The 25,200-nt window shown below is 38.0% G+C and overlaps 1 protein-coding gene and 1 pseudogene across 1 annotated transcript in view; one reads left to right on the forward strand and one right to left on the reverse strand.

The window, feature by feature from the left end:
• lrp2a (low density lipoprotein receptor-related protein 2a) overlaps nucleotides 1-25,200 on the reverse strand; it is a 286,554-nt gene that overhangs the window by 156,830 nt on the left and 104,524 nt on the right. Inside the window, exons 11-26 of the mRNA XM_048599223.1 lie at nucleotides 23,517-23,720; nucleotides 22,653-22,845; nucleotides 22,084-22,209; nucleotides 20,961-21,091; nucleotides 20,653-20,790; nucleotides 19,160-19,441; nucleotides 16,399-16,638; nucleotides 12,579-12,698; nucleotides 12,366-12,482; nucleotides 11,543-11,920; nucleotides 10,927-11,175; nucleotides 8,021-8,232; nucleotides 7,484-7,668; nucleotides 4,123-4,351; nucleotides 3,839-4,016; nucleotides 2,573-2,701 (exon numbers count right to left, since the gene is read on the reverse strand). Coding sequence (XP_048455180.1) covers nucleotides 2,573-2,701; nucleotides 3,839-4,016; nucleotides 4,123-4,351; nucleotides 7,484-7,668; nucleotides 8,021-8,232; nucleotides 10,927-11,175; nucleotides 11,543-11,920; nucleotides 12,366-12,482; nucleotides 12,579-12,698; nucleotides 16,399-16,638; nucleotides 19,160-19,441; nucleotides 20,653-20,790; nucleotides 20,961-21,091; nucleotides 22,084-22,209; nucleotides 22,653-22,845; nucleotides 23,517-23,720 — 3,111 coding nt within the window. The remainder of the gene's footprint in view (nucleotides 1-2,572; nucleotides 2,702-3,838; nucleotides 4,017-4,122; nucleotides 4,352-7,483; nucleotides 7,669-8,020; nucleotides 8,233-10,926; nucleotides 11,176-11,542; nucleotides 11,921-12,365; nucleotides 12,483-12,578; nucleotides 12,699-16,398; nucleotides 16,639-19,159; nucleotides 19,442-20,652; nucleotides 20,791-20,960; nucleotides 21,092-22,083; nucleotides 22,210-22,652; nucleotides 22,846-23,516; nucleotides 23,721-25,200) is intronic.
• Nucleotides 9,829-9,947, forward strand: LOC125483607 (annotated as a pseudogene).

Consider the following 25,200-nt stretch of genomic DNA (forward strand, 5'->3'; position numbering starts at 1 on the left):
AGTTTCTGCTTGAAGAGAAATGTTACAACAGAGGTATTCTGCTCATGTAATCCATTTGGGCTAAACAAACTGGGGTTGGCCAGGTAGATGCAATGCTGTTTTCACAGTCATACACAATTGTGTTTATAAAACAAAAGCTAAATACTGTAGTAGCTGGAAATTTGAAATAAAAGGAGAAAGTGTTGGAGAAACTCAGCAGGTCTGGCAGAGGAGAGGAATAGAATTAACACTTTTGAGTTAAATGGCCCTTCTATGGAGTCCTATACTATGCTCATATTGTTTATTGGTCATAATGCAGTGTTAGAAAAATTAAGCTCTGATCAAAAGTCAGCTTTAATTCAGCAAATTTGAGCAATTTGGGCAAATCTGTAATCTTAATTCGGTAAAAAAATGTGTTTTGGACAAAAACTACAAATAACATTAAAATTGTCCAACATGATCATTTTAGCCAATGGAAGGGTTGAAAAACAACAGACAGGAAGATAATATACTGGTCTTGTTCCTAACCTTTCTTGTTGCCCATGTACACAGATCTGATCTGATCTTGCTTTCTAAACAAAAAGTCCTTCATTTTCCGGCCTCCTCCTCACAGTTTCAAAATGTGTTCTCCTACCACCATTAAATTAAACAAAGAATCCAACCCCAGTGAGCTGTATACTTTCTTGTAATAGCAGATATCATTCGAGATGAAGTGTAACGAATCTTAGAAAAAAGTGATCATTGTACTTTTTAAAGACCAAATGGCAGTATAGGCACATTACAGGAAATGGTTTGCTTACAGAATTACAGGAATTACAGAAATCATGGCATTTTAAAACTATCTGGATGGTTCATTTAAAACTTAGACTTTCTAATCCACAGTCAGAAGTCACATGGCACCAGGCTACAGTCCAACAGGTTTATTTGTATTCACAAGCTTTAGGACCACTGCTCCTTTATCAGGTGAACTGACTTCACCTGACAAAGGAGCAGCACTCTGAAAGCTTGTGATTTCAAGTAAACCTGTTGGACTGTAGCCTGGTGCCATGTGACTTTTGACTTTGTCCACCCCAGTCCAAAATCAGCATCTGCACATCATTTCTAATCCACAACAGACAGGAAGCAATCTTATGAAAATGAAGCCTTTGATCATGAACTCGTTGTACATGAACTCATTGTACATGACTTCTCATATCAGCTGATAATGCTGCCTCGAATGAACATTTACCAACCTGAGTTTAAATCAAATGTGAGATAGCACAGAATGTGAAACATATCAAGATGAGTATGTTGTATTTTATGTGCTCCTGCATATTTGTATCTGACACAGTTGTATTATTAAAGCTTTGGGTGAGCCAAGATAAAATAAACTTTCTGCTGAAAATCACTGCTGGCAGCAAATAGTTTACATTTTCAACAGGGATTACGTTATCAAACTGCTACTAAGGAGCAAAAATATCAATTAAGTAATCATTCTAAACGTTTCAAGAACAAATAAATTTTCAGTATTTGTTAATTTGAGCAATTGTCCTGAGAATGTAATTGGAGCATCACTAAAACTATGGCAATGAGAGGAATGAAAACATTTTAGTACCTCTTTGCATAACCTTCTCCTAAGGATTTGAAAATAATGTCCAGAAGACAAATCCTACCTAATACAGTTGTAAAAGTGAGCACATTACTTCAATACTCTGTAAGACTTCTCCATTCTAGATGAGCGCCAATAAAGAATAAAAATGACAGTAAAAGCCAAAGTAAAATCTTGGCCTTCACAGAGTTGACATTATTTAAGAGAACACAATTTTAAGCAGTTGAGTCCAAAAATGGACAATTGAACTACTGGGCATAAATGTTAATGTCTTATTGCAAAAAGCCTAGGGATGTTTTCTGAAAGCATTTTGAAATTCAATTTCTTCAGAAGAAAGCATTCATATCCTTCCAATTCGATTAATTTATAAGGTCGAGAACAAAATTTTCTTCCAGAGTTAAAGAAGCCCGAACCTGTAGCACAAGAAGTAGGTGGAACAAATTCGATGTACTTCCCAAAAATAGCAAACCAAAGTTCATTTTTATACTACTTTCCTTGTATTCATTTGTATATGGGAATTCAATTAATGAAGAGTGTTGAATTTCCTACTATGGTTTGTGAAATAACTCCACAGAAGCCAGTATTCCATTACCAAGTCACCCATTATTTATATTTGGAGAGTTATTGGCACTGATCCAGCTCCCTCAGAACCAGCTCTCAGAGTGAGCAGAGCCTCTGACACTCCTGTTTTTATTTGTCAGCCAGGGCTCCCTGGTTGAACCAGATTAACAGCCCCAATCAGTGAACTCATATTCTATGAGGTCCACCTGGCTGACCTTGTTACAGTCACTATATTCTGCCCATTCCTTTGTAACTTTAAATACAAAACCTTCCCCAGGTAAAAGTCATCAGACCATTCTTCCCAATCAAATGTGCCTTGGAATTATTTTGTTACTTTATACAGTTCAGAGATCTTTATAGTTGCCTCTATATGTCCTAACTAGATGTGAAAGTCAACATTATTGTAGCTTTTTTAGTAAGGTATAGACTGTAACTCTGTCCTACCTTTAGCGCAGTGTTTTAAATCAGCCATTAGGTTCCAGCCTGAGGGGCAGACACATGAATAGAATCTAGGAGCCGATGCAGAGAGCAGACATAAGTGGCTGCAAGGATTGGACAAACATGGATTCCAAGCTGGGATGCAAAACAAATATCCATAACATTGCTGTAGATATCACAGGCATCAGTCAAATTTACAACTGGAGTTTGATTCTCCGAATACACATGCAGTCAGCACTAATGTAATATTAGTGCAAAAGTAGCATTAAGAAAACGCAATGCAGTTTATGATAGTAATCTGGTAATGGAAGGCAGAGTTGGGGAAAATATTATTGTCATCATACGATAGGAAGTGATTGGAATATGTTTTATCTTTTGCAATATTAACTTTTAACTCCACAAGATCATCTTTATTTAGGAGTCATGAGCAACTGAGCTGGATTCTATGCAGCGCGTAGCAGGCCTTGCATCAGTCTCCCATCAGTGGGAAAACCTCTCCCAATTATGTCAGATGGTGGAAGGGATTGATTAGGGATTCCCAGCCATCGCCAGCAGAATGTGAATTTGTCTTCTCAGTGGGCTAGTTGACAACAAGTTCACTGCAACTTGTAATGGTGCACAGAGTAAATGGAGACTGCATGAATGTCTCTTATACCCTCAGAAGGTAGATTGCCAGGAGCACTCCTTGTTATCTTGACACTCTGTCCCCACTGCTGGAAGTCATCCCCTGATCTTGCCCCATGGAGTCCCTTCAGAATCTTGTGGGTGGGTTGGGTGTTTGTGAGCCCAAGGGAAATGCAGTGCTTCCAGGAGCCAATGTTCCCACTGGCAATGCCAGCAATCGCAAGCTGCCCAGCCTCAGACTGGTTGGCAGCCCTCAATGGGTAGCACTTCTGTCTCTGGGGACCTTAATCTCAGGGAAGGCCCAACAGTGTCTGAAGTGCATTTGATTCCACTGGATCTCGACCATGGAACTACCAAGTTTCTTCATTCATTCTCTGACTGGTGGATGAGACCCTCGTTAGCCCAAAGCATCCCAACTAGTAAGTTTCAGTGAGGTTAAGAGCTCCAGGGAGATATTATTTACACGAATGAAGTCTTGGCTGACTTGACATTTAATAGAATTGCTTTTTTATATCTGGTCTAGGACATGTCAAGTGTATTGCACAATTCCTATCATCCTAAAGTACTACTAAATGTCATGATATGACATAAAAAATACAAAATTTCATTGAGTTTGTTAGACAAGAATTAATATTTTTTTTGACCTACCGGGTGGCTGCCTGACAGAATGAACAGCAACTATTCCGAGTGGCTCAATTAAATTTCTGATCATCACAGTCTGATTCTTTCCATGCCACTTATTTACTCTGACAACATGATTAGATCGTCGTTCAGTCCAATACACATAATCCTCAAAAATAGTTATGGCATGTGGATGTTGCAGGACCTACAACGTGATGTGCAATTACTGAGTGTTTTATATCAAATACATAAATTTCAAAGAGGTACATCTAATTTCTAAGTAACTGGTAAATAGTACTTCATTTACTTACCAAGTCACTAGCTAAAATCTGTCTCCTGTTGTTCCCAAAGTAATCACAATATTCAATATAATCCAAATATGCATCAGCAAAATAAAGTAGTCTGGTTGGATAATCAATACTTAATCCATTCGGCCAGAAGATTTTGTGACTTATTAAGATAGTTCGCAAGGTGCCATCCATACTGGCCTTTTCAATTCGTGGGTTTTTTCCCCAGTCTGTCCAGAACATTAGATGAGTACTACAAAGTAAAGTCAAATTGACAGAATTAGTTTAAAAATCAAAACAGGGAATTATTTGTGAACGCCAAACCCCACCTTCCCCAGCCTACATCAACAATTTTTGAACCTGATTGCTATCTTGATGGTTTCTCACACAGCCTCATCTTGGACAGTCTGGATTATAGATATAAATAGCCACTACATTCCTTATAACTAAATTATCCTTTCTGATTACCTGTTATACCTGTGTGTTATCTGTGTTTTGTGCACAAGGACCCATAAGTCCCTTTGTGTTGAGGATTTCTGTTTTGCTTCATGTAAATGATATCCTGCTTATTTCTTCTCCCTTCCAAAATGAACAACTTGACATTTCCCACATCTTCCCATTTGCCAATTTTTTGCCCACTTACTTAACCCATCAATATCTCTCTGTAAACTGTTTGTATCCCTCTTACAACTTGCCTTTTCACCTATTTTTGCATTAACTGCAAATCTGGCTACATTACATTCATTTCCTTCCTCTAAGGTATATTGTAAAGAGTTGCCCTTCCAGCACCGATCCCTGTGGAACCCCACTGGTTGCAGGTTGCCAACCTGAAAAAGAACTCCGTAACCCCACTTGCTGTTTCTAGCCCATTAGCCAATTTTTGGAGTTAGTTTCTTAGAGCAAAATGTTTTAGAACCAACTAGGAGTATATTATGTAAGGTTTGCTATTGTGTAATGTGACAGGATTAAGTCAAGACCTCAATGTAAAGGTACCTCTGTGAGCAAAGACCACAAAAGATTGAATTTTACATCCAGTTTGAAAGGGAGAAGGGTGGGTCTAAGGCTAGTATTTTGAACTTAAATAAGGGCAACTTATGTCAGCGTGAAAGCTGAGCTAGCAGAAGTAAACAGGCACTGTAGGCTAGGGGATAGATTAATACTAACAGAGTGGCAGACATTTTGGGGAATATTTCAGAATATTCAGAACAAATGTATTCCTACAACTCAAAATTTTCAAGGGGAGGACTCACCATACGTGGTTAACCAAAGAAGTTAGGGAAAGCATCAAACTTAAGGAAAAAACTAATATTATGCAAAGATGAGTGCCAAATAATGGCTGAGAATAACTAAGTGATTGATCAGGAGGAAGCAATTAGAATATGAGAGGAAGTTAGCGACAAACTTAAAAATGGGCAGCAGGAGTTTCCACTGTTACTTAAAAAGGAAAAATAACTAAAATGATTGTTTGTCTTCCTGAGGGTTAAATTGAGGCATTAGTATTAGATAATAAAGTGATAGCAGATGAAATGAACAAATACTTTACTTCTGTCATCACTGTAGAGGAGACAAAAGCATTACAGTAATAGATGAAAATGGAAGAGACATAGGAACTTAGTGTAATTATAAGCAATAGGGCAGCAGTACTAAGCAAACTGTAGAGTGTGGGCTGATAAGGTTAGATGCCAAGGTCTTTAAAGAGGTAGCTAATGACGTTGTAGATGCATTGTTGCTAATTTTCCAAAATTCTCCTGATTTAGGAAAGGTTTCATCAGACTGGAAAGCATCAAATGTAACCTGTCTATTCAAAGGAAGGAGGCAGAATTTACAAAACCATGGGCCAGTTACGTTGACGTCTGTCATGGAGAAGATATTAGAATTAATCATTAAAGAGGCTATAGTTGGAGACTTAGAAAACCTCAAGCTAATCAGAGAGAGTCAGCACAGTTTTATGAAAAGGAAATAATGTTTAACTAAATTTATTAAACTTCTTTGAAGGAATAGCATGTACTGTTGATAAAGGGGAGCCAATAACTGTACTGAACTTGGATTTCCATAGGCATTTGATAAGATGCCACATTAAATATTATTGCAGAAAATAAAAGGTTGCACTGTAGTCGGGTAATATGTTAGTACAGACAGAGGATTGGCTGGCTGACTGGCAGAAAATAGAAATTATGTATAAATGGGTCTTTGTCAGATTGACAGGATGTGACAAACAGAATCCTGCAGGGGTCTGTGCTGGGCCTTAATTTTTTGCATTTTACATCAATGACTTAGAAGAGGGTAGCAAAAGCATGCGAATAAAATTTACAGTTGACAGAATGATAGGTAAGAACGTATGTTGTAAATAAGACATAAGAAGTTTTTAGATGAATATAGATAGTTTGAGTGAGTGGACAAATATCTGGCAGATGAAGTATAACATGGGAAAATGTAAACTTGTTCGTTCTGGCAGGAAGAATCAGAAAGCAGAATATTACTTAAATGGCAAACAATTGTGGAATTTGAAGGTGCAGTCAGATTTGGGTGCTCTTGTGCATGAGTCACAAAAAGTTAGAGTGCAAGTTTCACAAATAACCAAGAAGGCTAATGGGATGCTATTCTTTATTACGAGAGGAACTGAACTTAACAGTAAGGATGTTAGGCTTCAGTTATACATGGCATTGGTGAGGCCATACCTCAAACACTGTGCACAGTCTTGGTATCATTATTTAAGGAGGGATGTAAATCCATTGGAGGCAGTTCAGAGGAGGTTTATGAAAAATTGAAACCTAGAATGAGTGATTTGTCTTATGAGGATAGATGGAACAGGAATGGCTCATTTCCACAGAAGCTTAGAAGAGTGAGAGGTGACTTAATTGAAGTGTACAAGATCCTGAATTGTCCCTACAAGACGCACACAAAAAGTATGTTTCTTCTTGTGGGTAAGTTCAGAACTGTGGTCAGTGTGTTAAAATTAGGGCTCACTCTTTTGGGACAGAGACAAGGAGAAACTGTTCCTTTTAGAGGATTCTGAAGAAGCATCACTGAACCTGAAACATTGACTCTGCACAGATACTGCTCTCCAAACCTGCTCTCCAGCCATTTCTGATCCTTTTTCTCTCAGAGAATTGCTCTACTTTGAAACTCTTACTCAGAAGGTGATAAAAGAGGTATGATTGAATATCTTTTAAAAAGAGGTGTATGTTGATTCTTGTTAGGCAGGGGAATCAACGGTTATTAAGGTAGATGGGAATGGGGAAATAGAAACACAAACTAATGAGCCAATTTTTATTGAATGGCAGAGCAGATTGAGGGGCTGAATGGCCCACTCCTATTTCATATATTTGTATAACCGTTTTTCCTAATAGACAAGTCCATAAAAAAAAGTCTGCTTTTGTCTTACTTATTTCGTGGATCCAACACCAATCCTCTGGGATTTGTTATATTATCACTGAGTAACACGCTTCTGTGGCTGCCATCCAGCTTTGAAACCTCAATTGTTTGAAGAACGTAGTCTACCCAGTAGAGATTACGGCCTACCCAATCCACAGCAATGCTTTCTGTGACAGTCACTCCACTGTCAAATACCTGTTGGCATAGTTGGATCATCAGTGATAATGCAGCAAAGTGTAACCCACAGTAAAAAGTAGCCTGATATTATACATTTTAAATTCTGAAATTATGCTTTCCAGACAAGTTTTAAGATTGTAGAGCTTAAAATAAAATATTTGTGGCTACACAATCTTAATGAATTTTAGTCACTGAAATAGCATTTTTCTGACTTGACCATCTGCCCAGTTCTTGCACAGAATTAATACAGAAATATATTTTTTTCCAGTTTTGTCTCCATTGTTCAGTATTGGTATATGTTACAGTAACATATAGAGCAACGGACCACATCTAATGCAATGCTTGATAGGAAAAATAAAAAAATACGTACAATTTTTTGATCTGTTCCATTTTCAAAAGCACTCCAAACTTTGTCCTGACTTACATCTGACCAATAAATTCGACCAGTTATTGAATCAAAGTCAATTGCAACAATATTTCTCCCATCTCGGACAACACTCTGAATGACATGTGGATGAGCACTAATGTTGTCAGAAACTATCTGATCACGGCTTGCCACCATTATTAGAACATTGGTTGAATCTAGACAGAAAAACAGATATCAATTCTACTGATTTAACAAAGGAAACAGCCCCACTGAAAAGTAGTAATGATAACATCAATGCTAGAGCAATTGAATTGTAACACAGGATGCTAGGCAATTAAGTGTGCAGACTACTCTCAAAGTCAGGGATAGGGAAGGAAGACAAGATGGCAAAAAGTGCTGAAATGCACATCACAGAAATATTAAAATGTGTTTGGTTAACTGGTTTAAGTTCAGAAGTCTTAAAAAGAAATTGTATGCAAGCAAAAAGTTTCGAGTTTCCAATATTTTATACTGACATGCCCACTGTAACTAAACTAATGGAAGAATGCTAAAATCAACTCATCACTGTGACCTTGGATATATTTATTTGGCATTCATCTGACAGAAATCTGAACTGCACTCTTCTACACCATGCCGTCTTTCTTTCTCACTTTCATTCATCTTCCACAGAATCATTGGTTCCAGTTTCCAAATCATCAAGAATCCTCTTTCAGGGTTTTTCAGACCACAACATCCTATTCTTTAATGCAAAACCCAAAAAAAGTCACTGCTCTTTCCCTAAATCTTTATGTCTCCCTTTTCATCTCGCTCTGGGATAATCTATTTCAGGAACACGATGTACACAGCAAAACCACTTGCTTAATATCCTGGCCAAGGCTGACCAGGTATAGTGGAAAAATTGGAATGACACCAATTTTAATGTCATCCCAAATTGTTCACAACCAAATCTATAGTCCGCCCAAAGTGTTTTTTTCCAAACCCAATACAAGCAAAGCATTTCCTGTCATCTATTTTCACACTGCAAAAGGTTTGATCTGAAATATGCCTAACATCCGAGTTTAGATTGGAGCTGTCCAAAAATGTGGAATCAGAATTTAATATCTCAATTATAACAAAGCCAGGAGTTATAATCCAGGCTGTAAATTCTGAGGGTGGTAAACTCTAAGATGTGCACACTTGGAATATCTTTGCAATAGGACCAGCATGACTCACTCAAGACAGATCTGGCTTACATCAGCATTCATGCATTGAACAGGATAAACATCATGAGCAAAATAAATAAAAATCAAGCATTTAAAATTCTGGAACTGTTCTGGCAGTTGTTCATTGTGAACTAACTCTGTCTGCTCACCACAACCAATTCCAGGATAAAAAGGAAAGTGGAAAATCGAGATGAGCCCCAAGAAGTGCTGATGCCTCCAATGCAAAATAAATTAAGGACTCCTTGCTTTACAGCAGGAACTACAGCAGAGGACTGGATCAGCTACATCTTTATACTGACACAAAAATGCTCCTCTCACCGAATATTTGACTCTAAATCCTACTAAGTCAGGTTAAACACTGATAGAACTAAATCAAGTATTCATTCTTCCATTCCATGGGTAATTATCATTTGCCGTACAAAAACAATGACATTATTCCCATTATTGGAGTTAATCAAATAGAGGAAAATAAACTTAAATAGATTAAGTTTGGAGGCCTATGATTCAGCAAATACAAAGTTCATGAAATGTATGGTGAAGTCCCATCTTCCTGTAGCTTAGAGCAGTGCCTCCTGAATTTTACCTGCCTGTGACCCAGTGTAGAGGATTGTATTACATGAAAGAAGAGAAGGTTAGCACTCGCCTTGACAAGGAAGGGGTCTTTGTGGCCTTACAATAAACAGATGATTAAGACATACCATCTACTTAATGGCATATGAATTCTTGTTGTGCAGTAGTAGTGTCACTGCATCTGGACCAAGAGGCCCAGGTTCAAGTCCCACCTGCTACAGAGGTGTGTCATAATATTTCTGATCAAGTTGATTAAAAAATAAAAAGAGCTGGAGGGCTGAAAGCTTTTAGAACCCCTCAGAGTTGTGAGAGTGAAGGGAAGGGGAGTGTAGGATGACTAGTTTCTGAGCAAGCATTGATGTCATACAACACTCAGTTATTTACACTATGTCTCAATCACTCACTCTTACTCACTCAGCATCTGTCAAAATACTCACTTCCTCATCCATTCTTTCACACTTTATCACTTCCTCTCTGTGAACTCCTTTTCATGAAGTCTAGCTTAGATGATTGACAAACTTGATAAAGGTGTGTTTAAAAGGTAAACTGCAAACTTTTCAGCAATGTCCGTGCTAAAGATTTTTTTTTCAGGTCAGTAGCAGCATCAATAAGAAGTTGGGGAAAAAAAGCACCTGCCCATTAACAGATTAGTAGATGCTGCTTGGCACTAATGGGCATTAATCCTGGGCAGAGTTTGGCATTCTAACAACTTAATTTAAATTGTAGGAAGATTACCACAGGAATATCCCAATAATGCTCACTGTGCAGAAATGCACAGGTTCATTCGGGACCAGAAACATTTTAAGTTCACTAAAGTACTTGTCTATCATTATATGCTTAATGACTGCCCAATATTACAACAGAGAGTCTTTGTATTCATGGCCTATAGCCATGTGAAAATGGTCTGGTCACAATCTGTAGACACAAACAACATCCTTACTTCATTCAGATAGAACGTCCACACCCTATTCTACAATGCCAAATGATGCTGATATATTACTGTAAGTTCTAACAACCACAACATTGAGTTCTTTAGGTTACAATATTAGCATGCAGATGCATAGTTGCACTACAATATGGCAATTGGTCTAAATGAAATCTATTTTGTTAAATACAGTAAAGTACAACAAGATTTACCTGAAGCTTTGCAAGTCCTGTCATCTACTTCTAAAGTATAACCATCATCACAGATGCACCTGAAAGATCCCATTTCATTGTAACATATTTGGCTACAAATGCCTGGTGGATTACATTCATTAATATCTTCACAGGTCTTGGAATCATTTGTAAGCTGATAGCCACTTGGGCAAGTGCATTGTGCACCAAAGGGCCCCTCAATGCATCCATGTGTACAACCTGCATTATTTTCATTGCAGCTCTCTGTATCTAGTTAACAACACGAACAAATGCAAAAATAAATTTAATGCAATATTATTCATTTATTAATAAAATCTCCATGTTTTTATGTATTATTGCAAACAAATGATTAGCATGATCTACTCAAAATAAATTGTCTTTCAATGTAGTTATTAAATATTGCTGAAGAAAAGTTGATCTTTTGCTCATCAGGACATTCACAACAAAACAAATGTAAAGGGGAAACATTATTTCATACTGTATGAGAAGATAGTGCTAAGTGGTTAGTAAGGGTAGAGATGTTGACTTGGAGAATGCACTGGGTTATATTTGTTCCCAACCTGGACCATGAGTTAATTAGAAAGAATATTTAAAACATTAAAAATAATTTACTTACTGCACAGTGGAGATTCATCTGCACCATTTGGGCAGTCTGGAGTACGGTCGCACACCTTATCCAAAGGCAGGCAGGTACTGAGACCTGGACACTGCCACTGGTTACTGGGACAATGAAATGGCTGTGTTGGGCAGTCTCTTTCATCACTCATGTCTCTACAGTCATTATCACCATCACACAGCCAGCCTCTGAAGACACAATTTCCATTATCACACTGAAAATAGCTGGCAGAGCAATTCTTTGGTGAACAGCTAAGATGTTCATCTGATCCATCGGTACAATCTGCATAACCATCACATTCCCAATTTAATGGAATACAGGCACCGTCATCTTGACACTGAAATTCATTTTGGTGGCACATACCTGGCGGTCGAGTGGCTACAAAAAAAGGTTATAATCGAGCAATCAGAGTTTTATCAAGGTGATTTAAAGTAACCCCTTGTGCCAATTAATACTTTGCAAACCAATAACTTATTATTGAACAAGGTCACCAAGTGACAGAGGCTTAACCTAATATAAAATGGCTGGGGTAAATTCCATGCAAATATAAGACAGCAAAAGTTACTGGCTCTTTCTCTGTTGCTTATTAAATAAATTCAGAGGTTAGAGAAGGCAAGTGAACATGCATTGGTCATAGGTTGGTTGATACAATTGATGCAAGCCCTACGTTACAGTGTAAATTAAGTCAGGAGGGCATATAATTATCCTGTCTCTAAAAACTTCAGCAGCACCAATAACACTCTCAAAGCATACTTTAGCAGCAAGGAAGCAGAATTTTTTTTAAAAAAGCAACAATTAATGCACTCTAAATTGGTATACATACGGCATCCTGCCTCATCAGAATGATCACTGCAATCAAAAACTCCATCACAGTGGTAGAAGTTGCTGATGCACTGTCCTCCACTTGCACATTTAAATTCATTGGAAGTGCAGTTGTACACTGTGAAGAAATCAATTTTAGTTTATGAATCTGAACCCATTGTTCAAAAAGGTAAATTGCCTCCGATTGTTGCCTTCACCCTCTTTCTTCACTTACCACAGCCTTGTTCATCCAATCCATCCAGACAGTCTTCATCACCATCACATATATAAGCAGGGTCAATGCACCGATGTTCTGGGCACAAAAATTGCTCAGGTTGGCAGGTACTTGTGAAATCTTTATTTTAGAAAAGACAAAGAAAGGCCTTAAATTCCTAATTAAGATAACATTTTATTTAGCTGCTATTGTGAATTTGTGGGTGATCAAACCTACATTATGCACCTAATGTGTTAAACCAAATGAAAATAAATTAATGACTGCAGTAATTAAAACTGATATATCAGAATAATTAACAGATAAGCGAAGTCCTAGTTGTACTTTCATGAATAGGAAAGATCCTCATCCCATGAATGAATGAAACAAGTAAGGAAGAGATCCAGTCTGTGTTTGGAGGAGCAGCGAGCTGCCTAAGCACTGGAGCCCGGGTAGTGAGTCTACGGGTCTAGGAATAGGAGGCTTTCAAGGAGACTGTGACTTGGGGAGGAGGAGAAGGAGATGAGAGTTGTACCAAAGGAAGGAGGCATTGAGAGTTGGATGGCGGATGTAAACTACAAGTCAGTTATGACGGAGAGAGGTAGAATGATAGTCAGGTCATTCAGTCACTCCTACTAATTCTTTTCTTTCCTTTCTGAAAAATAAAATTGTTCTTTACCAAATTACAGTTAAGTCTCTCCAGAAATAAAAAAAGAAAGACATGGCCACTTTCAACAATGTTTGCTGGTGAAATAAAATGCTGTGGAAGTTATTGGAGCACAAAACCCTAGGGTTCAGGTAAATAGATCTTTATGATATCAAGAACAAGTGAAATGCTGGCCTTTATATCTCGTGGACTGGAGTATACAGATGCAGAAGGTATGGTGCAGTTATACAAAACCCTGGTTAGACCTCACTTGGAGGGAGGAGATCTGGCCCCATATCTTAGGAAGGATATACTGGCCTTGCAGGGAGTATAATGTAGGTTTACAAGAATGGACTTCAGGGGGTAAGTTATGAAGAGAGATTATATAAATTAGGCCTGTTTTCTCCAGAATTTAGAAAGTTAAGGGATGATCTGATTGAAGTCTTCAAGATATTAACAGGAAAAGATAGGCAAGATAAATAAACTATTTCCACTGGCTAGAGACTCTAGAATTAAGGGGCACAGTCTGAGAACTAGGGCCAGATTGTTCCGGAACAGTATTAGGAAGCACTTCTGCACACAAAGGGTGGTAGATGTTTTGATCCCTCTTCAGCAGATGCTGGATCAGGTGTTAAGTTTAAATCTGACAGATAATTTTTTTGTTAAGCCAAGGTATTAAGGGACATGGGCCAAACACAGGTATATGGAGTTAGGCCATAGATCAGCCATGATCTCATTGATTGGCAGAACAGGCTCAAAAGGACTAAATGGCCTACTCCTGTACCTGTGCTCCTAGATGACCGAAAACTATTGTTAGTTAACTATAACTGCTTAGCTCAGCCCCATTGCCACCCCTGGTGAGTCTGAATTGGGACTGATTCTTTATCTCTCTCAAGCTCTGCTTCTTAACCAAGAAAGCAAAAATTGGCTTAATTATTAAGCTTTGCTGCTTGGGACATTTCAATTATCCCTTACAATAATTACTAATTTAAATTACCAATTTATTGCTTTAGATTTTTTGATGAAGTTAATGTTTACTGTGATAGAAACCTTATCTTTCTGAAATTTGCTCACCACCATCCCCTCTCCCACCAAGACTATGTGAAAATTTTGACCACCCCTAATTTTGAATCAATGAAATAAAAGTATATGCTGCAAACTATCCCTTCACTATGAAGCCGTACTGAGAAGATCAATTTTATCTCCAATATTGTTTTTCCTAAGCTTGGTAGTATTATAACGGTAGAAAGTTCAGCAAAACACAAGGACCCATCCTGACCTCCTCCCATGGTCCTGCAGTTCCCCCATCACAGATGTCAGCTAATTCATTAATTCATTTGATTCACACAATGTGAGAGCAAGAAACAGGTAGGTGCTATGAACTCAGCAAAGATAATCAGCCACAACAACACAGGTTGAAGTGCTGAAGGAATGTTCCAGAACTAGTCACACCTCTAACCAGGATGTTTCATTGATGTGACTTCCATCTACCTGACAAAGTGGAAAACTGCCCAGATATGCCCTGTGTAGCAAAAGAAGGGCAAATCCAATGTAACCAATTATCACCCCATCAGTTAGCTCATCCCGGCTTCAGCTTTCAAACACAATTTGATACCGGTGGTGGTTAATACATGAAAAAAATACCACATTGATTTAGTGAAGGAGGAAAGAAATGTTTGGTTGTGTGTAAGTGGATTGCTGGGTATACAAGGCAAAAAGAAAAAAAGAAGGAAAAAGAAAAAAATAAAAATGCAACTTCAAAATCACTAACTAAATTATCAAGAGCATAGTGGATTGAAGTCTCGTGGTGATCTATGTTTTGCTTTGTATAATAGCACTTTCAGAGATTTGTTGGTAGTCCAGATAAATTTCTTAACAAGAACTGTGTATGTATCAAGATGGAGCAGATTAATATTGGAAAGTGGGACTGTGTGACCATTAGCATTCCCAGGTCAAGTATAGTAAAGTTAAAATGCAAACAAGTCCTTCTTTTCTCTGCCCTCATGTTCAGACTTCGAAAAGTATCTGCAACTGCACATTCTGTCACTTTCTTGTCATAGACGTGAATGAGTGAATGAATGATTTTATTGTCACGTGTATTTGAAAGTGAGAAAAACAGTAAAATATAGTGAAAAGCTTTTCCACTGTCGCCACGATCTGTCGCCATTTTGTACAGCGTAAGAATAAGAATAAAATAAAAAGATATGGCTTGAAGAGAGTCCGTCAGTCCTGAGCCAGCTCATCATCAATGATGCCCATGCTGCCCTCCCTCTTCCACCGCCTCACTGCCATTTACATTGGACCCAACCAATGCTGAAGTGGCCGCTCTTCAGGTGCCATCTTTCGCCACTGGGCCGATTCTCCTCCGCCACTGCCTCGTTGCCTCCTGTGTCAGACCCACATATGTCAGAGTCGCATCCCTCGCCGCTGGACCCACCACATCGATGTTACTGTGATGTCCTTCCACCACCGCTTCGCTCCCACCAGTGCTGGACCCACCAACGATGAAGTTGTTGATCCTCAGATGCCATCTTCCACAGCTGGGCCTACCTTGTCGACACCACCTCTACAGATGTAGCAGCCGCCGATTCCAACGCCAGGTCCTGTATTCACCAGAAGTAGGGGCTCACTTGCTGCTGCCACAAGGTCCACCCTGGGCCCACTAGAGCCCATGCTGGGTCCACTCGAGCCCGCACTGGGTTCCTTGCTGCCACTGATGCTGTCCAAGCTCTGGACAACAGTAAGTAAAAAGAAAAAATGAAAAGTGGTCCAAAGCTCTAACATCAGCTGAGACCAATGCAGAAAGAGTTTTTAGCACTTGTGTATTGTGAGAAATTCCATACATATATCCATGGAAGAAAATTGTTAGTGGCGATGATCACTGTCTACTAGAAGAGATCTACAGGAAAAATCTGTACAGAGCTCCAGCAAGACTACAGAGGATGCTTTTGAGACTTCAGAGTTACCATTTTTCTCAGAAATAGAAGCCACAAATAGAAATAGTGTTTGCAGAAACTCTAATTTAATCAAACTGCTTCTGCTAATGTAACCAAATATCCATCAGAAATCTAAAATTGGATAAGCAATTAAAATAAAGAGTTGTAATATCATATCAGGTTATAACTGATAAATAGGTGACTTCAATTAAAAAAAATCCACCCAGCAAAAATTAAACTCAGAATAAAATATAATACATACCGCACTTAAACTCATCGGAGCCATCTCCACAGTCATTATCTGTGTCACATAACCATCTTTTAGGAATACACCGGGAATTATTGCAGGTAAAATAATTTGCAGCGCAAGTTCTGGGATCATAGGTTGGGCATCCCTTTTCATCACTCCCATCTGAGCAGTCATCTTGTCCGTCACATCTCCAATAATTTGGAATGCACTCATGATTGGGGCATGTAAAGGCAGATGACGAGCATGTGACATCTAGATGCAGGAGTATAGGACAATGATAAAAATTATTAAGAATGTTGCATGTAACACTGTCACGCCCGTATTTTCCTTAAATGGGTAGATTAATATTCACAGCTAAGACCCATCAGATGGTAAGATGGCTGTCTCAGCGGGTAAAAAATTAGCAAGTTGCACCAGCTTTGGCCAAATTAGTAGTATAAGTTGTAAAAAGCCTTTCCATGTAACACCACGCACATTAATTTTGAATGAATACTATACAATATTTTAAAATACTAATGAATTAAACACACTAACAAGATCCACGTGTATGTCAGAATTTAATCCTCTATTTTATGGATCATAAACAATAAATTTTAATAAATAATTGCTTGCTTGTACAAAACTTAAGTATCGCTAAAAGACAGATGAATTGAAGTTTATCATCTTTTCAGAAGTGAAACAAAAAAAACAAAAAATAAGTTATGGCTCCAGCACTAGGTTCAAATGCCCTTGCTGAGTTTGAGTTTTAAGATGCAAATTAGAAGTAAGAGTAAGCCATTCATTTCCTGAAGCCTGCTCCGCCATTTCAAAAGATCATGGCTGAAATGATTGTGGCCTCAACTCTACTTTCTGTATCTGATAACTCCCTTGCTAACCAAGAATCTATCCAACTCTGCCTTAAAGTATTTAATGACCCTTCATCCATTGCTCTCTTGGGAGGCAAGAATTCCATATGTCTCTCTAAAAGAAAAAAAAAATCTCATTTCTGCCTCAACTGAGAGACCCATTATTTTAAATTGAGTCTCCTAGTTCTAGTACTTCCCGTAAGGGGAAACGTCATCTCACCACCAACTCTGTTAATTCCCCTCAGGACCTTATGCATATCAATAAGAGCAAGTCTAGTTTTTCAAAACGCCAATAGACAAACGCACAAGTTGTCTAACTGTTCATCGTAAGACAATCTCTTCATTCCAGGAATCAGTGAGGTGAGTTTTTTCTGAATTGATTCCACTGCAATTAAATGAACCATTAATCTGTACAGTCTATTTCCTGTTAGCTAACCAATCCTCAATCCATACCTTATGGCATCTTATCAAATAACTTTTGGAAATCCAACTACATCACAACTACAGGTTCCCGCTTATCCACGGGAGTTGTTACTTCCTCAAAGAACTCCAATAAGTTAGTCAAACATGATTTCCCCCTTTATAACGCCATGTTGACTTTGCCTGAGAGCATGAGATGCTTTAAGAAGTTTGATATAACCTAAAAGGTAAAAGGTAAAATCACCACAGTCCTTTGTATCTTTTTCCCTTCAAATTCAAATGATCTTTTAATTTTCTTAGTTATCAGCAGGTAGCGTGTCCTCACAGAATTTTTCTTTCAGACTAAAAATATTCTGGCTGAATGTAATTGAAATATTTTATAAAATGTCTGATACTGTATCTCCCTTGTCCACCTAAAACCTAATTTCACAGTTCACTTTAATCAACTCTATCTTTGCTCCATTGCAATTGTCTTAAATTCAATTTTGTTGTGATTAGTATTTCCAAGAGACTCTTTTAGTATGAGGTTATTAACTAATCCTGTTTTATTGCACATTACAAGGTCTCACATAGACTCCTCTCTGATTGGCTCAAGAACTTACTACTCTAAGAAATTTTCCTAAGTAGACTTTATTATCTAATCTTCCATGCTATATTTGCCACCCTGATTCTTCATTCAATCTACCTGTAGATTAAAATCACCAATGCAAGGTCATTGTAAATACTTTCGTGTTAGCCCTGTGCCCTATCCTACAGCAATTACTGTTACAGGGCCTGCAAAATACCTTTACAAATGAGTTCTACCTTAGTTATTTCTTATCTCTACCCAAACTATCCTACATCTTACCTTTAGAACATCTCTGTTAATTAAGGATGATGTTATTACAATATTCAAAGCTACCTTCCTTCCTTGTGAATCATGCCTCATCCTCTTCCCCCTTGCTCGCAAAAGTTACATGTGTCAGAAATGGGGATGGGACTTCTGTACCTGGATCCTGCCTGCAATTTCCTGACTCAGTGAAAGAACAGTCCCGAGTTTGATATCTGAAAGGCAATTATGTTTTCCAATTCTTTCCTGATAGGAAAAGTATACTTATTACACTAACATTTATACTAAGTTTCTGATGGGATTTGCTGGGACAAGAGTATCACTAGGGTTCAAAGTCTGCAAGTGTCGCAAGCAAAATGCTGCTTGAAGTATCATTCAGGATACATTAATTAAATATAATGATTCATAAGAAATTGAAATCAGTAGGTATATACGAAATTTAATTAATATGACAAAGAGAAGTATTCTCAAAGCTGAGAACAATTAATCTCATTCTGTAATGTTTCATAATGTTGTACTTCTTAGGCCAAGAATGTATTAATTAAAAGTGCTGAAAGGTAAATTTGATCTTATGCAACAAAAGGAATTAAGACCTTTAAACAAATCTAATGAGTAGACTAAATTCCTCAATTGTACTTACACATTGGATACATTGTATGTAAATTTCAACAGTACGTACTTAAAGTTCCACAGTTTGCTTCATCACTATTATCATGACAGTCATTAACTCCATCGCAGCGATTGTAACTTGGCACACATTTTCCATTGGCACAAGCGAAAGAAAAGGCGGCACACTGTTGTGTGGGTCGTTCACTTGATGGATCTTCAATGCAGTTAATGTTGTTGGAGTCAAGTTTCATTCCATAGGGGCAACCACAGACTCTCTGATAGCTGGGTATTGGGAAGCAAAAATGACTACAGTCTCCATTGGGATTTGTCGGTTTGTTACAGTAGTTGGATCCTATATTATGAAACAGCAAAACATCTGTCAAGTGGATATAGAACAAAGCAAGACAAACATGAAAATTAATTAAAATAAACGTTTCCCAGTATTAAGTCAGATGGACGTTGTTAAATAAGATTAGAAGTAAAATTCCTCCAAAAACTCATTTCTTTTTTCAAATATAATAAATTCTTCACCAAACTTAAAAGGAAGACATTCCCTCCTATACAATCCACTGGCCCAATATTCCATTTTGGCCCAAAGATGACAGTAAGCAGATTGAAAAGAAAAAAAAGGAAGACATTAATTTATGTAACTCTTTTCACAACTACAGAAAATCTCAAAGTGCCACACAGCTAACTAAGCACTTCTGAAATAAAGTTATTATTGTAATGTGAAAAAAAAGCCATTTGTACACAGCAAACATTTACAAACAGCAAGGTGATTAAAGCCGTTTTTGTATCCAATTTTTGTAGTGTTGATAGAAGCCAAGCCAGGGATACTATAGAAATCTTACCATTGAGAGAGCAGACAGGACAACAGTTTAACAGCCTCTTCAAAAGGCAGCATCTCTGTCCATGCGGCACTCTCTCAAGTAGTATATTGGAGGGTCAGCTTTGATTGTTGTGTTTGAGTTTTGGTGTGGGACTTGAACCAGCAAGGTTCTGTCTCAGAGGCAGCTGGCAGTCCTGAAATTCGGTGCAGTACTAAGTTTTAACAGGATTCTACCCTACTTGCGCTGTTTCATCATTTTCTGGCCAACAGAAGTATGGGTAACTTTTGCATCTTTTGTGTCAAAAGTTCATTGCTTCATTATCCCCTAGGCTAACTGAGAATTTCACCCAGAAGACTATTCTAAAGAATGAAACTCCAACAGCTAAGGTGTGGCAATGCCCCATTGAGGTTTCCTGAATGGCCTCAGCCTTTACATGTAGCAAAATAATAAATCCAAATAGGTGACAATTACTTTTATTCTTATCTGATGGAAGGTCATTTCCACTTAGTTTATTTCGTTGTGTAAAACGTTTTGAGATGCAATTTTCAAATGCGGTCTTCATTTTGAGCCAAATTAAATGGGGTTTCTGCATCACCACAAATGCATTTATAAAACAGACGTGAGATTTTAGACCTGCAGAAATTCTTTTGTCAATAATTTCAAATTTGAATCTGTTAGATCGATACATTTTGTAGATAATTAAGCTATCTATAATTGGATTATTTATACATACCAGTCTGTACAGAAGCATCAAATGATTTTACATGCATAATATTGTTGATGCCTCTCCTGATAATAGACATCCCACCACCATCCACTTTCCGAACACGGACTATTCCATTCAGCCTCCAGTCAGTAAAGTATGCATAATCTACAGAGAAAAGACAATCAATGAACCATTTTTGACTAAACTAGCTGATGTAATTTTGCTCAGCACAACAAAATGAACATAATTATCTATCATGAAAGCTTTACAACATATATTCTCATGTTTTTATGATAGGTTTAATGACTTTGATATTTCGTAGGATAATGACTTACCACCAAATACTGTAAGACCAAAAGGGTGTGACATTTGGCTAATTTGATTGAGTGTCTGTCTGTCTGAACCACTGAAGGAACTGTGCTCAATTTTATCAAAAAAGGCATCCACCCAATACAGTCGAAGAGAACTAAAAAAAAGCAGAAGTTTTTGATTCAATTCAAATGAGGGCTAACTTCTACAGAATGAAATGCTGAATTGAAAACATGCACACACATATTAAGGAAATAAATTTAGCATTACAATACACTATTTGATGTCTCAAATAAATAAGAAGTGGACACGAATTGGACTACATAATATCAAAACCTAGAAACTAACTAGCCCTATATGGGAACAAACATTGACAGAACAAATTATGAGCAATTTATACATCATTCTGCAGATGTTATTCAGATTAAACTACAATATGCATTGCAGAATTGCCAAAAAATCTTTTATTTCTCTAATAGGTGAATGTCCACTGACAAAACTAGCATTTTTGAAGTTATTTTTTCTTCTTAGGATAGAAAGAGTTGAATTTCTGTTTCAGAACATACACGGTATTACTTGTATTAATTCAGAAAACAACCAATAAACCACATTTAAAAGGTGAATAATATAATTCCACTTAAAACTGAATCTTAAATTAATTCTTACAGGGAAGTAAAGGTAATTTCTTGTTTACATTTTGAAGAGAAAGCTTTTATCCTGGATCATTTGGTCACATGACAAATACCATTCCAAATTGCTAGCACAGCCAGCAACCTCTAAGGTCCCTACATATAACACTCTAGGACAAGTCATGATCAGGTGAAATTGAGATTTGAAAGTGCCAAATGATTCATTTTCCCTTTCTAGCTTTGAGGGGTGATTTGATTATCCCATAGATGTCTTGATTGAAATCAGAAAGTATGATGGAGAAACTGGAGTCTTCCTGCTCTAATAGGCCTAATAAAGTCTAATCAAAGAAACTATATCAATTTACCTTCAAGTCAATGCTCATATTCATTTTACAAGATCTTCAAAAAGTCAGTACACACATAAACACTGTCTTCAGTGCAATCTGAATATTTGTTGTCTGTTAGTAAATGGAGGAAAACATACAGCCATGACTTTTGACAGCTGTAAACTTAGCCTTACCTCCAGTCAATAGCAAGACCATTTGGCCAGCCCAGTGTTGTATTAACTACTGCCACAGCATTTGACCCATCACCCCAGGCTCTCATGATCTTTGCTGGTCTGTACCAGTCTGTCCAGAAGATATATCTGTAAGTAGATTTTGAAACAGTAAATTTAAAAGTTATGGATTGTACTGTAGTTAAGTGAATCTCCAACTAAGCCAATAAACAATACCTAAAATCCCACCCATAGTATTTCATAGACATTCCAAAGAGCACCCCACCCAGACCCAGCACCTCCACCCTGTTCCCATAATCCCTCATTTACCATGGACACATCCTTGGAAACTGTGGGGCAATTAGCATGGGCAGTCCATCTGACCTGAACATCTTTGGACTGTGGGAAGAAACCAAAGCACACCACGTCCACACAGACATGGAGAAAACATGTAAACTCCACACAGATAATCACCAAGGCTGGAATCAGATCCAGGTCCCTGGCGCTGTGAGGCAGCAGTGCTAACCACAGAACCAACATAGCGCCCATTTAATAGGGAGAAAACTATGAATAGTCTTTTTTGCTTTACTTACCCCATTAATGGATGCACAACAATGGATCTAGGATTGTTCAAGTTCTCAACAATTGCTCTCCTGGATTTATCAGCTAGACGCAGGACAGAAATACTGCTGTAACGTGCATCAGTCCAGTAAAGATTCCTTGAAATCCAATCAAAAGCCAGATCTTCTACTCCATCCACTCTATTGGCAACTAGGATTTCCCGGTCTGTACACCAAAAAGAAAATCAAACATTACTCATGTTAATTCTCGGATTTGATCATTAATATGTACAAATTTCTGTTTCAGGCTCTTACCTGAAATGTGGTAAGTGCGAATAAGAATAAGAATGGGAATGAGGGACAGTGCACAAGAAGGAATGATCCAGACAACTTCAAATCCAGCCTCCTGAGCTGATTCATACAATCTCCATACCCTATGGTGATTTTTTAAAACTACTTAACCCAGCACAAATGAGAATAATGTAATAGGGAATTCCCCAGAAAAGCATTGAGAATTAGGCAGAGCCTACCCTCAACAGTCGTTGTCAAAGATAGATAAGTGCATCAAGTTTATTTGTTTATGGTATTAAAATATATTATTAATCTTTTGTAGGTGAAGTTGGCAGACTTAGCTCCTTACAAATATTCGGAAATTCACTTCCAGTTTTGAAATTATTCCTAAGCATAAATCTAAGAGGATAGCAAGATGAGATTGTGTCTAAAAGAATGAAAAAAAAGATTTAATTAATAGATAAGGCACAAATAGAAATTACACACCTACAAAACAAGAAAAATTCTCACTGTGCAATATTTTTCATATTCATGATATCCTGCAAAAATTAACACTGGTATGATTATTTATTATTGATCATTCACATTGCTTTTGTTATTCATTACCTGTTCCATCAATTTTCTGTTTATAGATCAGATCTGTCCTTGTATCAGAGAAAAAGATTGACTGTTCTGCCGCATCAAAATCAAGTCCCACAAAATAAGAGGGACTTGCTGTCACAGGCAAGATAATATCTTTCTGAGTGGAGATGTTGAAAGGAATTCCACGAACAGCCAACGGGGATGAAAATAGTAGGAACTGGGTCACGGCTGCAGAAGAAAGAACATAAACTGTTCAAAATATAATGAAATGCAACATACCCAGGGAATCAAAAACAAAATCAATATTCAAACTGAGCAGGATAGTACAGTAGTGACATAACTGACCCAAAGTATATGAATGGAGGAGATGGATGAGAAAAGAAAGGAGGGAAAAACTGAAACCAAATCACAGTACAGTGAGAAATGCCAGGAGCCAGAAGGGGAAGGGATAGGGAAGGTGATTGGTGAAAGGAAGAAACAGTAGCAATAATAAAAAAAAGGAAAAGGTGGAAGGGAAGAGCAATGATGAAGTGAACGAGTTTAACATTCAAATGCCTGGTACATTCACTGACCTATGCAATGCTACATTTAAACGAAAGGTGGGTCAGATACTTGGAGATGCTTTTTTTTTAAATTCACTCTTGGGTGTAGGCTTTGCTGGCTGGCCAGCATTTATTGCCCATCGCCAGATGCCCTTGGTAGGAGCTGCCTTCGTCAACTGCTACAGTTCTTGCGATGCAGGTACACCCATGATGATGATAGGGAGGGAATTCTGGTGTTGTAGCCTTCTGTCTTATCTACACTTCTATCAGGGAATGTGGGAGCAGCAGATTGATCTCACTATTTCAGTCTCTTAAATATTTATCATTGAACAAACATACAGGGCTGAATCCTACCAGAAATTGGCTAAGCATAATTTTTCTCAAGTTTTGTGGCGGTTTTCTCTCTGCAAGGACTAGCAAATTTTTCTGTTATCATCCCAAACTCATATCATTAACTCTGTACCACTCCGTTATGGCAAGCAACTCATTTGATGCGAGCCCAATTCTCCATAGATGAAAGTACTTGCCACTGCTCTGATATCCTGGAATTCAGATGGGCACCAACTTTTTAAGACAGTTGTTCTCCCAGTCAAATCCTGGCAGTCCAGACCTGCCCTGAATGATTTGTGATATTTATCCTGTACACGTTAGATAATGAGAAATTGGCACCTGCTGTGTGGGCAGGGATCTGGCGGTACATGGGGTGGGAGAGAGGAGGGATGTCCTCTTCTTCCAGAACCATCAGAGGAATTCACAACAACTGTCAGCCTGGTCCAAGATTGCCTGCCAGGTCGATGGACCCTCAACTGTCTGGCAAAACACCCAACAGTAGGAAGAAGAAGAAGAAGGCAAATGGCCTTCTTTGCTCAGCTAAAGTATGTGCCACCATCTTCTCTTTGCTACCTCACACTCACTCTATCCTTACTACTACATCCACCTCTCACCAATGTGCATGCTCCAACCCTCTCATGCTGCATGTAGCATCTTCTCTCACTTGCTCTCATCCACCTAATGTCCCCCTTATTACCAACTCTGCACGGCTCTGCGCTGTCTACACTTTCACTCTGAACACCCGACCATTATTCCCATTTGCACTAATGATAACAGCTGCGCCACCCACTTCCATCTCACTCAATCCCCCCTTTTCCCTCATTCTAAGAGAAAAT

The sequence above is a fragment of the Rhincodon typus genome, chromosome 7, assembly GCF_021869965.1.
Source record: "Rhincodon typus isolate 14 chromosome 7, sRhiTyp1.1, whole genome shotgun sequence".
NCBI lineage: Eukaryota > Metazoa > Chordata > Chondrichthyes > Orectolobiformes > Rhincodontidae > Rhincodon > Rhincodon typus.